The sequence below is a fragment of the Stegostoma tigrinum genome, chromosome 28 (assembly GCF_030684315.1).
Source record: "Stegostoma tigrinum isolate sSteTig4 chromosome 28, sSteTig4.hap1, whole genome shotgun sequence".
Classification (NCBI taxonomy): Eukaryota; Metazoa; Chordata; class Chondrichthyes; order Orectolobiformes; family Stegostomatidae; genus Stegostoma; species Stegostoma tigrinum.
Window position 1 is genome coordinate 43,759,716 of NC_081381.1, and position 15,419 is coordinate 43,775,134.

Genomic DNA, 15,419 nt, shown 5'->3' on the forward strand with positions numbered 1-15,419 from the left:
AAGATAGATCCACAGGACAGCATTGAGAGGGAACAGGAGGAAAAGTTACTGCAATAGGGAAATAACGAGAGGGCTGGGCCAAAATGCTCAAATAACATCAAAGGATAAGACCAACAAACCCTGTAAATCCTGGATATCAAAAGATATACAAGGTTGGATAAACAGAAAGTGTGGGCCTTATGGCATATACTAAGAAGGCACAACTGTAGAAGCCCTAGAAAAGTACAGGATGTACAAGGGAAAATTTAAAAAGGAAACCAGGAGAGCAAAAAGGGGGCATGAAAACACCAAGTTATTTTACAAGTAAATTATGAATAAAAGAATAACGAGTGAAAGAGTAGAGTCCATGAAGGACCACAGTCGTAATTTTTACATGCAGTAAATTGATGTAAGCACGAGGAAGACAACATGCGTGCAGAGATCAGAGAGAAGGATTGTGATGCACTTATAGATGTTAATACAGACAGAGGAGGTTCTGAGTAGTCCAGCAGACATAAAAGTAGATAAATGGCCTGAGCTGGGTGAAATGTAGGAACAGCAGATGCTGGAGAATCTGAGATAACAAGGTGCAGAACTGGATGGCCCAAAACGTCAGCTTTCCTGCTCGGCCTGCTGTGTTCATCCTGCTCCACAACTTGTTATCTGAAATGTTTCCCGGGCTGCTAAGTGAGGCAAGGGAGGATTGTGCAGTGTGCTGGCAATAATTTTCAGTTCTTTCCTGGCTGCAGAAGACATGTCAGGGGACTGTAGGTCAGGAATATGGTGTTACTCAAGAAGAGAGCAAGAGACAAACCAGGAAATGACAGGCCAGTCAGTTTAACCTCTGGGGTGGGAAAGTATTGGAAGCAATTTGGAAGGACAGAATTAATCTGCACTTGGAAAGGCAGGGATTAATTAAGAATGGCCAACATGTCTTTGTTAACAAGAGATGATTTCTGACCAACTTGATTAAAAAATTTTTAAAGAGTTAATCAAGCATGTAGATGAGGCCAAAAGAACTGCGGATGCTGTAAATCAGGAACAAAAACAAAGTTGCTGGAAAAGCTCAGCAGGTCTGGCAGCATCTGTGAAGGAGAAAACAGAGTTAACATTTCAGGTCTGGCAACCCTTCCTCAGAACTGACAGTGGCTGGGAAAACGTCAGTTTATATGCAGAAAATAGGGAAGTGGGTGAGGAAGTGAGTAAGAGGATTGAGCCCAAACAGAGAGAAAGACAGTTGAACAGACAAAGGAGTTGTTAATGATCTGGCTGGGAGGGTGAATAGTTGTTAATGGGGAATGTTAGTGACTAACAACAGGGGGCGTGTAATGGCAGGCTATGGTAACAAGGCCTGGTGTGTGGGGCGGGGGGCTGGGACATGGGAGAGTTTAGGCCCTAAAATTATTGAACTCAATATTGATTCCAGAGGGCTGTAGGGTCCTCAAGTGGAAAATGTGGTGTTGTTCCTCCAGCTTGCATTGGGCTTCACTGGAACACTGCAGCAAGCCACAGACAGAGATGTTGGCCAGAGAGCAGCATGGTGTATTGAAGTGGCAGGCGGCAGGTAGTTTGAGGCCTTTTTGGTGAGCAGAACGTAGATGTTCTGCGAAGCAATCGCTCTACGCTTCGTTTCCCCAGTGTACAGAAGATCACATTGTGAGCAGCAAATGCAGTAGACTAGATTCTCGGAAGCGCAGGTGAAGTGTTGCTTCACCTGGAAGGTATGTTTGGGCCTTTGGATACTGGGGAGGGAGGAGGTAAATGGGCAGGTGTTGTACCTTCACCAGTGATAGGGGACCGTGCCATGGGGAGGTGTCCGGGGTGAAGCAAGTGTGGACCAGGGTGTCCTGGAGGGAAAAGTCCCTGCAGAAGGCAGACAAGGGAGGGGAGGGGAATGTGTGTCTGGTGGTGGCATCTTGCTGGAGGTGGCAGAAATGCATCTGATGATCTTCTGGATGTGAATGCTGGTGGGATGGTAGGTGAGGGTAAGGGGAACCCTATCGCTGTTGCGGGAGGGAAAAGAAAGGGTGAGGGTGCAAGTGCAGAAAATTGGTCGGACAGACCTTGTAGATGAGGGCAATTCTTTCAATTTAGTCTACTTGGATTTAAAGAAGGCTTCTGATAAGGCCCCACATAGAAGGTTAACAGCAAAAGTAAGAGTTCATGGGACCCAATGAAATTTGGCAAATTGGAACAGAATCTGTTAATTCGCAGGGAGCAGAGAATGATGATCAAGTTGTGTTTGTGTGGCCGGAAGCTTATGTCCAGTTGGATTCTGCAAGGATCACTGCTGGGACTCTTGCTATTTGAGCAATATATAAACAATTCAGATTTGAATATCAGAAAATGAATCAGTTTGTGGATCATACTAAAATTGATGGTGAGGTAAATATGGTATCAGAGATAATGGGAACTGCAGATGCTGGAGAATCTGAGATAACAAAGTGTGGAGCTGGATGAACACAGCAGGCCAAGCAGCATCTTAGGAGCACAAAAGCTGACGTTTTGGGCCTAGACGCTTCATCAGGTGAAGGGTCTAGGCCCGAAACATCAGCTTTTGTGCTCCTGAGATGCTGCTTGGCCTGCTGTGTTCATCGAGCTCCACACTTTGCTACCTGGGGAGGTAAATAGTCAGGAGGATAGTCTTACAGATTACAGGGGATACAGATAGGCTGGTCAGGTGGACTGATAAGTGACAAGTGAAATTCATCTGGATAAATGTGGGGTGTTGCACTCATACAGGACAAATAAGGCAAGGGAATTAAAAATAAATGGTAGGTCCCTGGGAAGCACCGAGTGTTAGACAGACCTTGGCATGCATGTCTACTGATCCTTTAGGGTAGCAGGTCTGGTAGAAAAAGTGGTTAATGCAGCAACTGGGATACTTTCCTTTAATAGTTGAAGCTTTGGACCCCAGCTCAGTGTACAGTGTACTGTTCTGGAATTCATATTAGGGGAGGGATGTGATCGCACTGGAGAGGGCGCAATGGAGATTTGTTGCCTGGATTGGAGAGTTTTAGTTATCAAGATGATTGGACAGACTGGGTTTTTTTATTAGAACAGAGACTGAGGGGGGATATAAATGAGATCTGTAAAATTATGAAGAGGAGAGATAGGATAGACAGAAAGAAACTTTTCCCCTTGTTGGAGGGGTCAATGACTTGGGGGGGGGGGGGGGGAAACAGATTTAAGATAAGACACAGCAGCTTTAGAGGGTGTGTGAAGAAGATAAGTTTCATCCAGTCATAGGGATAGAGATCTACAGCACAGAAAAATCCACATTCAGCAGCTAACTATTCTGATCCCATTTTCCAGCACTTCGACCCATGGCCTTGCAAGCCTAGGCATTACAAGTGCACATGGGCTGAAGAACATTTTCTGCACAGTTGACCACTATGACACCAAACTGAAAAGAAAAAAGCATGCAAGTGCAGTTCCATCTTGCTGAACGACAATGAAGAGGCACTGGAGGAGGACTGTGTAATCAACACTGTCAAAGTTGCATACAGGGAAAGCTGGTCAGGGAAATGATATCACCTGCCCTGACAGCCTTGGGTGCACTTGTACTCAAGACACCACTGCAGACACCAGAACGGTCTTCTTGGGAGTGAACCCACAGAAACCAATGGAATCCCCAGCCATGCACTCAAATCCTCCGCTGACAAACTCGCAGAATTATTTCCAGATATCTTTAACTTCTCCTTACTACGATGTGAGGTTCCCACCTGCTTCAAAAAGACCACTATCATCTCAGTGCCAAAGAAAAATCAGGCAAAATATGCCTTAATGACTACCGTCTGACATCCATCAGTAAGAAGTGCTTCAAGAATTTACTAATGGCACATATAAATTCCAGCCTCCCAGACTGCCTTAATCCACTACAAATTCATCTACCATCAAAATAGGTCCAGACAAGACAACATCTCCCTGACCCTAACCTCATCCCTGGAACATCTGGATAACAAGGACACCTACAGACTCCTATTTATTTACTTTAGCTGCATTTTTAACACCATAATTCCAACAAAACTCATCTCTAAACTCTGTGACCTAGGACTCTGCTCTCTGCAACTAGATCCCTAACCTCCCAGCCAGACTGTAATCATTAAGGATAGATGATGACTCCTCTTCACCAATATTCCTCAATACCGGTACCCTGCAAAGCTACATACTCAGTCCCTTATTACACTCCTCATACTCTAACAACTGTGAGGTCAAATTCAGCTTTAACTCCACTTACAAATTTGATGATGACACCGCCTTAGCAGGTCAGATTTCAAACAATGACGGGACAGAGCACAGGAAAGAGATATACAGATTAGTAGTATGGTGTGAAGACAACAAACTCTCCCTCAATGTCAGCAAAATGAAGGAGTTAGTCATCAACTTCAAGCAGCAGTGAGGAAGACATGTGTCTGCGTGTATTAATAGTGCCAAGGTGGAGATAGTCAAAAGCTTCAGGTTCCCAAGAGTTAGTATCACCAACAGTTTCTACAGTCAAGAAAGCACACCAATGCCTCTGCTTCCCCAGAAAGCTAAGGAAATTTGGGATGTTAACAACGACTTACCGATTTCAATAGATGCAACATAGAAAGCATCCTTTCCAGATGCATCACAGCTTGATATGGCAACTGCTCTGCCCGAGACTACCAGAAATTACTGAGCTATGATCACAACCTAGTTCATCATGAAAACCAGCTTTCTTTCCATTGACAACATCCATACTTCCCAGTACCTCAGAAAGGCAGCCAACATAATCAACGACCCCTCCCAACCAGTTATACTCTTTTCCACCCTCTTCCAACGAGAAGATACAAAAGCTTGAACACGTACCAACAGATTTAAGAATAGCTTCTTTCTCGCTGTTATCAGACTCATGAACATACCTCTCATATATTAGAGTTATCTTTCTCTGCACCTTTTCTGTAGCTGTAACATTATACTCAGCATTCTGTTCTATTACCCTGATGTACTTATCTAAGATATAATTTGTCTGGTTAGCATGCAAAACTGTGCTCATCACTATATATTGGTACATGTAACGAGAATAAATCAAATTATGGATTCAGAGAGACCATTTCAGGATTTCATTGATACAAGCTGCCTCATGGGCAAGATGTGTTGAGAGAAAGCATACAGGAAATAGGAGAGATACTATCAAAAGATACAAGTTCGAGGCTAGGGAAGTTTGGTCCAGTGGATTAGGACAAGGGAGGGAAGTGGCAGAGGTGGTTGTTGGAGTCCTGGGAGATCTGATGAACAAGTTCAACCAGCTTTCTGTCATATCTGTTCATACAGTTGGACATACGGAGATGGGCACGCTGAAGGAAGTAAAGTCAAGTCGCCATAGTCCTACCAGACCATAGGGGTACTCTCTCAATACAGAAGGAGACAACTAATGGTGGTTTAACCTGAGGATCACCTCACCCAGGCGAGGGGAAAGATGGAGAAGGTGGAGCTTTCATGGTACCTCAACCAGTGCAAGAATTGAGGAATTTAACCTGTGCTGTTGACATTGCTGTGCATTGCAAACCAGCCATCAAGCCAAGTGAGCTAATCAATCACGTTGCTAGGGGAACAGTCAAGTTGAGAAAGTAATGATTTTGTGGGGGCAAAGGCAAAGGTGAGGGTGGGGTTCAGCAGATCAGTAACTGCAGAAGTACCATGCTGAATGTAGGCCAAAGGCCACCACGGAGATCTTTCACACCATTGTAATTAATCTGGAAATACTCTCTCTCCAGGGTAACACGGGAGGAAGCAGAGTTCACAGTGGGAACAGAAATAAGGACAATAAGGGTAAATAAGAGATGGTCTTTTCTGTGATTGTGACCGTGTGAGATAATGGCATCAGGAATCGTAGGTTTGGGAGTTTATGTGGAGGAAAAGGCTACGAAGATCTCAGTGGGAAGTAGACTCAAGAGGGTGCATGATGGATTTAAACAGATGTTGAAATTAAAATGTGAAGTCACTTGGTGATCTCCATACATACAAAGGTGAATTCATGCACATTTACAAGTACTGATGTTAATGCCTGAGATCAATCTCAAGCGCTTCAATGCAATTGAAAACTGCAGTGAACATATCATTACCTTTCACATATGCCAAAAACCATGAGTGTGTTTTATTACAAAGATAAAGAACTTGCAAATGAAGACACTCTAGCAACTCAAATGAAATCTAGTCAAGTTCAATATTTTTAACTACCTTCTGCTGCAATTTGCTGACTGTCCCACCCCACATTATTGGAACATTTTCATTAAATTTAACTTGAACAGCAGTGTTGTGACTTTACAATGAAAGAACACATTCATATGGAACAGTTTCACTAACAGCCGTTTGGTTTCTCTGCTGCAACACAGGTCTTAACCTTCAAAAATGAAAAGAGAGAGGAGCATCCCACTGCATCACTTCCCCCACCATCCCTGCCTTTAATAAAAATGGATTTAACCTCAGTTGTAGAAAATCTTACAGTCTAATTAGTAAAATTGGTTTAGCATTTTGTATAGATTTCAATTCTATTTTAAAATCAAAATTTAAAAACATTTGGCATTGATACTCTATTTCAAATTTGCAGCAGAAAACTCAAGCCAGTGACTGCAGGCTGCATTCACATGAGGGTGTGGACGAAGCAAACAGAATAGCATATCTTAAAAAAAACATATATGTATACACATTGAAACTGTGAACACACTCAGGTCAGAAACAAGAACATTTTGTATTAGTACAGATTACTATCCAAATGTACTGCACTACAAAATTGTTCATATATTTAAAATAGTCATCACGATTACTTTGATGCAGAATCACGCAACAGCCTCAACACCATGTGCAAACACATTCAGATGTACCAAATAAAGCTAAATACTTTTCTGAAGTATTTTATGCTCCTCAGATTTTAATATACCAGATAAAAATGGTACCTGTGTGGCACATCAGTCAGCACCAAGTACATTATTTACCAGGAAGTCCGCATCAGATATGCGCCTGCATGCCTTATGACTGATACAAGGTAGCACACTATCTAGCAATGTTACAGTGCCTTGAGTCACCAGAGACATTATTTAGCAGGAAACTAGCACTGGGTATCTGAGCATGCCCAGCATCAGCTATGGGATTGGGAGAGCAGTTATCTGGCAGAGGACCCACATCCCAAACCAAGGCCTAAAACTACAGCCCTGAACTTGGCACAACAAAATAAAAGCTTCCCAAATTGCCACTTAATAAAATTGCCTTGTCCTTGCAAACGTAGAAATTTGTTCACAGTTAAAATTTGTAAATTATGTAAACGTCCAACAACTGCACAAGTCTAATTCTTTCTTAACAAAAGCCAGGATTGTTCTGCTTTGGTAATCTTATTCAGCATTTTAAAATGCATACCAACATTATTTATAACAAGCTAAAGAGCAACTTTACACAAGTTAATTAAAACCAAGATAACACCATAATCATACAGTACCTGTGTATCCTGACAAAAATCCAGCATTTAAATCCAAACTACAGGAAGATCTCCATTCGTTATTCAATATCACAGCAAATCACTGAATTATTTCCTAATACTTGGCTGAATATCAGGCCCTTTGCTAACCAAATCTTACAATTTAAAATGCAGCTGGACTAACACTATTTTGTTTCAGGCCACATTGTACTTTACAAAGCAACATTACTCGCCCCCACTCCCCAGCATTCCAAGGCAATTCATTGTCAATAAAACAAGTACTTTGTTTTACAAACACATTGTGAAAAAAAACCATAAAACAAAAGTGCAATATTTCACAAATCAAGAATGAACTCAAAAAGATCAGTGCACTATTATTCACCCAGAGGTCCAACAATTTCTCCATTTTCTAACAGTGCTTTTGTTTTAATCCCGGAAGTCTTAAGAAATGCACATGTTTAGAGAGGAAAAAAATCCCAAATAAAATAAAACGATGAAAATGATCAGACACCTTATCCCAAATTCAGGAAGAGGCCAGAGTACAATTTCTGAGTTGGAATATGAAATTTGGACCATACTGTAAACTCGCTGTGGGTCGCTGCACAAAACACGTAATTGTGTCCATAATTCTCCATTTGCCAGCTCTTTCTTCAAAAAAGATCAAAATCAATCTAAAAACGACACTGATCATTTAAAATAGACCAGAGAAATACAGGCCTACAGATTTTAATGGAGAGCTGCAGACCGTCTGCAGTGGAGTTAGTGCCGGACTGTAACCGGCATTTTCTGAAGACGTGTCACACACACATGCACACAGTCCCTAAACTACCCACAAAGCTTACATTTCTAAAACACCCTAAGAAAATAAAACCTCCACAGAAACTCGCTTCCTTATTTTTCAAAAAGTGATACACAAACGTTCTAAACACCAAATGAAAGAGAAATTCTAACAAACCCACCCAGAAATTTCAAATCTTCAATCACACCAGATACCCTTCCTTTCACCGGCTCCCCTACAGGGTTTTGTCTTTTTTTTAAAATGTAAAGTAAGTAAGAGCCTGTGACTTTCGTCTCAAATGCTAAAATAAACAGCAGTGTTCATGAATGTGTTATTACGTTCTTTTTAAATGGGGAAGGGGCTTCAAAAAGAAAAATCGAAACAAAATCATTTATTACTCATCGTTAAAAGCTCATTTTACCCCACTTTCTCTCTCTACCCACACTTGAACCAAAATCCTTTTCAAGTCAACCCAAATACAAAGCAATTTCTTTCAGAGACATTTAACAATAAATCTTATTTCTTTTCATAAAGAGGCTTTATATTAAAAAAAACTTGAACCCATCCACACTTGCAACAAGTGCCTATAAACCAACAGATCTTAAAGATTTTACTTCTAACCCCGAGTAACCTATAGTGACAACGTTACTCACTCAGACCCTCCAAAAAAAATGAACCAACACTAGTCAAAAAAGGTAAAAAGAATCTCCTCAGTTGTTACTTTTTTTTGGATTTTATATACATATATCGATCAATTGAATGTTTCCCAAAAAGTGAAGGATACGAAGCAGGCTGTTGTAGTCCTCTTATTACAGGCTGTGGTTTGGCTTTCTGTGGTAAGCTCATTTCAGGCTGAGGAAGACAAAAAAAAGGAAAAACCAGGCGGATTTTTTGTTGTACAGAGAGATAGAGAGATGTACCTCAGGGTGTCCTCCCTCAGAAGGACGTTTCCCACGTGAGTTTACCTGCAAATCACAAAAATAATAGCATTGGTAGATGGCCCAGAGTGTGAACTAGCAGCAGGGATCGTCCTTAGAGTGAAAGAGTCAAGCTTTAGGACGGATGCAAGCGATTATTTTACACACAAACCAACATGGCGAACCGAGCCGCTCTCAGTCCGAGAAGACGGACGCCCGGCAGTCCTCGGCAACTTCCGGAAAACTTCGACTCCGGCTGCTCGGCAACTTCCGGAATACTTCGGCTTCCTCCCCCCCACCCCGAGACCGCTTCGGCTATTTCCGGAAACTCCGCAGCGAAGTACAGAATTATCCAGAGCAAAGCTTTTGGGGCCAGTGAACCTCCCTTGACACACATCCTCAGATTTCCGTTAATATGGCCACAGTCATCATTTTAAACAGCAATAGCAGCTCTGAAAATCCTGCCATCTTCAGTTGTGAATGGTGGTGGACAATTGAAGAACTCCTGAAGATGGAGGTTCCACAAATATCCCAATCCTTATCGAAGAGAGAGCCCATCACATCAGTGCAAAAGATAAAGCTGAAGCATTCGCAACAACCTTCAGCTGGAAATGCTGAGGGAATGATCCATCTTGGCCTCTTCCAGTGGTCTCTAACATCGCAGATGCCAGCCTTCAGCCAATTTTATTCATCCATGTGATATCAATAAACGGTTAGATGCAGTGGATACTGAACAGCACTGTATCCTGACAATAGTACTAAAGATTTGTGCTCTAGGACCTGCCACACCCCCATCCAAATTTTACCAGTTCAGCTACAACAATGGCATCTGCCCGACAATGTGGAAAATTGCCAAAGTATGACCTGTCCACAAAAAACAGGATAAATCCAACATGGACAATTCCAGCCAGATGAGTCTACTCTCAATCATCAGTAAAGAGATGGAAGGAATATCAACAGTGCTATCAAGCAGCACCTGCTAAGCCATAACCTGCTCAGTGATGCTTAGTTTGGGTTCCACCAGGGCCATTTAGCTCCTGATCATATTACAGTCTTGATTCAAGCATGGACAAAAGAGCTGAATTCCAAAAGTGTGGTGACAATTACAGTCCCTGATATCAAGGCCACTTTTGACCAATTGCATCAAGGAACCTCAGCCAAACCAGAATCAAGAGGATCAAAGGGAAATTTCTCCACTAGTCAGAGTCATACCCTGCACACAAGGGGATGGTTGTGGTTGTTCACAGTTATTCATGCTGGCTCCAAGATATGTCTGTAGGGTTAGGGTAGTGTTTAGGCTGAAGCATCTTCAGCTGCTTCATCAAAGACCTTCCCTCATTGGGTCAGAAGTAAGGATATTCTCTGATAATTGCACAATATTCAGTACCATTTACAACTTCTCAGATACTGAAGCAGTCCGTGTTCAAGTGCAACAGGACCTGGGTAATGTGCATGCTTAGGTTGAAAAATGACAAGTAACACTTGCATGAGACATGTGCCAGGCAATGACCATCTACAATATGAGACCATTTAACCAACACCCCAATGATATACAGGGTGTAGAGCTGGATGATCACAGCAGGCCAAGCAGCATCAGAGGAGCAGGAAGGCTGAAGTTTCAGGCCTAGCCGTTTCTGAAGAAGGGTCTAGGCCTGAAATGCCAGCCTTCCTACTCTCTCTGTTGCTCCTTGCCCTGCTGTGTTCATCCAGCTGTACACCTTGTTATCTCAGATTCTTGAGCATCTGCAGTTCCTACTATCTACTGTGATATACAGTGGCATTGCCATCACTGAAACCCCACTATCCACATCCATGGGGTTACCATTGACCAGAAGCTCAACGGACTTGTCATAAAAATAAAGTGGCAATGAGAACAGGTCGGCAGCTAGAAATCCTGCAGCGTGTAACTCAATCCTGATTCCCCAAAGCCTGTATGCCATCTACAATGTACAAATTAGGAGAATGATGAAATACTCCCGGCTTGCCTGGATGAATGTAACTCTAACAACACTCAAGAAGCTTAATAATATCCAAGCCAAAGTGGACCACTTGATTGGCACCACATCTGTAAATATCCCATCACCACCACCAAAGCTCAATAACAACAGTGTGTACTATCTACAAGGTATACTGTAGAAATTCACCAAAGATCCCGAGACAGCACTTTCCAAACCACAACTACATCCATCTAGAAGGACCAGGGCTGTAGGTTCATGGAAACACCACCGCCTTCAAGATCCTTCCAAGGCATTCACAATCCTGACTGGGAAATATACCACCATTCCTTCTCTGTCGTGACAAAACCCGGAGTTCCCATCCTAACGTCGTTGCGAGTCTACCTACAGCTCACTGCCACCTTCTCAAAGGCAACTAGGAACTGGCAATAAATGCTGGTGAGCTGGCATTGCCCATGTCCCATGAGTGAATAAAATAATTTGCAAGCCAATTTTTATTATTAGTGAGTAAATAACTAGGAGTTATGTCAAATCCAATTGCTTGAGCAATAACGTGTTTGTGAGAACAGCTATTTCAATAAAAGTCTAGCTTTTTCTTTTGTCTTTCTTGTCTTCAGGGACATCCCAAGAAAAAGGAAAGATTTGCATTGATATCATGCATTTCACAATTGCCAGATGTCTCAAAGCATGTTACAGCCAATTAAGTAGCTTCTGCTGTGTAACCACAGTTGAAATGGAGGAAATAAAAACAAAGTACAACAAATGCTAGAGATTATAAAGTTAAATAAAAAGAAACTATGCAAAAATCCAGCAGGCCTGGCAGCATCCAAGCAGAGAAAAACCATTTTAAAGTTTCAAATCCAAAATGGCTCCCAGTGAAGAGTCATGGATTCACACAGCACAGAAACAGACCCTTCAGTCCAACACATCTGTGCCAAACGGATATCACAATCAGACAGCCGACACCAACATCGGTCTGCCCACAGCCACCACAGCCAGCAGCTGCAGAGGAGACAGCAACACTGAGCCCTGCCGAATCTTCACCATCCCCCCAGACCTCCCCCTTACTGAGGATGAATGGACAGTCCTCAGCAAGGGGCTAACTATTGTCCCCCTCCACCCAGACATCAATGAATTCCAGTCACGTTTGGGCATTGAGCAATTTTTCCACCACCTCCGCCTCCATGGTTACTTCTTTAACCGTGAGCCCAACCCTCCCTCCACTGACCCCTTCACCCGCCTCCAACACAAGTTCTCCTCCTGGACACCACCCCAAGGCTTCTTACCCTCCCTCAACCTCTTCATCTCCAACTGCCATCGAGACATCAATTACCTCAACATCTGAATCCCTCTTACCCACTCCAACATCTCCCCCGCAGAACGTGCAACCCTCCACTCCCAACGCTCCAATCCCAACCTCACCATAAAACCCATCGACAAGGGAGGCGCAGTTGTAGTATGGCACACTGACTTCTACATCGCTGAGGGCAGACGCCAATTCTCCAACACCTCCTCCTACTGCCCCCTGGATCATGACCCCACCCCTGAGCACCAAACCATCATCTCCCAAACCATCCACAATCTTACCACCTCAGGTGACCTCCCAACCACAACCTCCAACCTCATTATAGAACACAAAGCATAGAACAATACAGCGCAGAACAGGCCCTTTGGCCCTCGATGTTGCGCCGACCTGTGAACTAACCTAACCCCCTCCCCCAACACTATTCCATCATTATCTATATGCTTAACCAAGGACTGTTTAAATGCCCCTACTGTGACTGAGTTAACTACATTGGCAGGCAGGGCATTCCATGCCTTTACCACTCTCTGAGTAAAGAACATGCCTCTGACATCTGACTTAAATCTATCACCCCTCAATTTGTAGCTATGCCCCCTTGTACAAGCTGAAGTCATCATCCTTGGAAAAAGACTCTCACTGACCACCCTATCTAATCCTCTGATCATCTTGTACGTCTCTGTTAAATCCCCTCTTAGCCTCCTTCTCTCCAATGAGAACAGACCCAAGTCCCTCAGCCTTTCTTCATAGGGCCTGCGCTCCAGACCAGGCAACATTCTGGTCAATCTCCTCTGCTCCTTTTCCAATGCTTCCACATCCTTCCTGTAATGGGGTGACCAGAACTGTACGCAATATTCCAAGTGAGGCCGCACTAGCATTTTGTACAGTTGCAGCATGACATCACGGCTCTGGAACTCAATCCCTCTACCAAAAAAACCTAACACACCGTAAGTCTTCTTAACAGCACTATCAACCTGGGTGGCAACTTTCAGGGATCTATGTACATGGACACCAAGATCCCTCTGCACATCTACACTACCAAGAATCTTCCCATTGACCCGGTATTCTGCCTTCCTATTATTCCTCCCAAAGTGAATCACCTCACATTTATCCGTATTAAACTCCATTTACCACCATTCGGCCCAATTCTGCAGTTTATCCAAGTCTCCCTACAACCTGCAACATTCTTCCACACTGTCCACCACTCCACCAACTTTAGTGTCATCTGCAAACTTACTAACCTATCCACCAATGCCTGCATCCAAGTCATTTATAAAAATGACAAACAGCAGTGGTCCCAAAACAGATCCTTGAGGTACACCACTAGTAACCGCACTCCAGGCTGAATATTTTCCATCAACCACCACTCGTTACCTTCTTACAGAAAGCCAGTTTCTAATCCAAACTGCTAAATCTCCCTCAATCCTGTGCCTCTGTATTTTTTCCAATAGCCTACCACGTGGAACCTTATCAAAGGCTTTACTGAAGTCCATGTACACCACGTCAACTGCCCTACCCTCATCCACATGCTTGGTCACCTTCTCAAAAAACTCAATGAGTTATGTGAGACACGACCTGCCCTTGACGAATTCATGCTGACTATCTCCAATCAAATTGTTGCTTGCTAGATGATTATAAATGCTATCTCTTATAATCCTTTCCAAAATTTTTCCTACAACAGACGTCTATAATTACCTGGGTCATCCCTACTGCCCTTCTTGAACAAGGGCACAACATTTGCAATCCTCCAGCCCTCTGGTACTAAACCTGTAGACAATGAGGACTCAAAGATCAAGGCCAAAGGCTCCACCACCTCCTCCCTAGTTTCCCAGAAATCCTCGGAAAAATCCCATCTGGCCCAGGGGATTTATCTACCTTCACACCTTCTAGAATTGATAACACCTCCTCCTTACTAACCTTTTCAGTGGCATGTGGGCTAGAGGGGGATGGGTCTGGATGGGATGCTTCAAGGGGTGGTGTGGGCTTGTTGGGCCGAAGGGCCTGTTTCCACACTGTAGGGAATCTAATCTGATCTAATCTATTCTAATCCTTTCAATTCTAGTAGCCCGTAACTCAGTCTTCTCCTCTGCAATATTCTCCAGTTCCTCTGCGAAAACAGTTGAGAAATAATCATTTAGCACCTCTCCAATCTCCACAGGATCCACACACAACTTCCCACTTCTGTCTTTGACTCGCCCTGTTCCTACCCTAGTCATCCTCTTATTCCTCACATACCTATAGAAAGCTTTAGGTTCTCCTTTATTCTGCCTGCCAATGTCTGCTCATGTCCCCTCCTTGCTCTTCTTAACTCTCTCTTTAAATCTTTCCTAGCTAATCTGTAACTCTCCATTGCCTCATCTGAGCCATCTCGTCTCATCGTCACATAAGCCTCTCTCTTCCGCTTAACAAAAGATACAATTTCTTTAGTAAATCACGGTTCCCTTACCTTATCGCTTCCTCCCTGTCTGATAGGGAAACACCTATCAAGGACACGCAATATCTGTTCCTTAAACCAGCTCCACATTTCGATTGTCCCCATGCCCTGCGTTTTGCTAACCCATTCTATGCCTCCTAAATCATGCCTAATCACATTATAATTGCCCTTCCCCCATCTATAACTCTTGCCCTGTGACATGTTCCTATCCCTTTCCATTGCTAAAGTAAACATAACCCAATTATGGTCACTCTCTCCAAAGTGCTCACCTACCACTAAATCACACCTGGCCTGATTCATTACCAAGTACCAGATCCAGTGTGGCCTCCCCTCTTGTTGGCCCTTCGATATACTGAGTCAGGAAACCCTCCTGCACACATTGGGCAAAAACTGATCCATCTGACTGTACTAGAGTTATAGCATTTCCAGTCAATGTTAGGGAAGTTAAGTTCTCCCATAATGACCACCCTGTTCTTTTCACTCCTGCCCAGAATAGTTTTGCCGATCCTCTCCTCCACATCCCTGAAACTTTGCAGGGGCCTATAAAAAACTCCCAGCAGTGTTACCTCTCCTCTCCTGTTTCTGACCTCAGCCCATACCACCTCAGTAGACAAGTCCTCA

At 43.3% G+C, this 15,419-nt stretch overlaps 1 protein-coding gene across 16 annotated transcripts in view; it reads right to left on the bottom strand.

Annotated features, from left to right (window-relative positions):
• Positions 1–9,315, bottom strand: part of LOC125466588 (eukaryotic translation initiation factor 4 gamma 3-like) — a 327,506-nt gene extending 318,191 nt beyond the window's left edge. For 12 of the 16 annotated variants that reach the window (XM_059655645.1, XM_048561270.2, XM_048561264.2 and 9 more), the window contains exon 1: positions 8,977–9,315. In XM_059655645.1, the coding sequence (XP_059511628.1) occupies positions 8,977–9,038 (62 nt within the window). In that variant the 5' untranslated portion in view covers positions 9,039–9,315. Of the gene's footprint in view, positions 1–6,883; positions 6,965–8,976 lie in introns of those variants that run through there. The other 4 variants (XM_059655644.1, XM_048561259.2, XM_048561256.2 and 1 more) reach the window with 3 other exon arrangements.
• Positions 9,316–15,419: the final 6,104 nt, after the last annotated feature.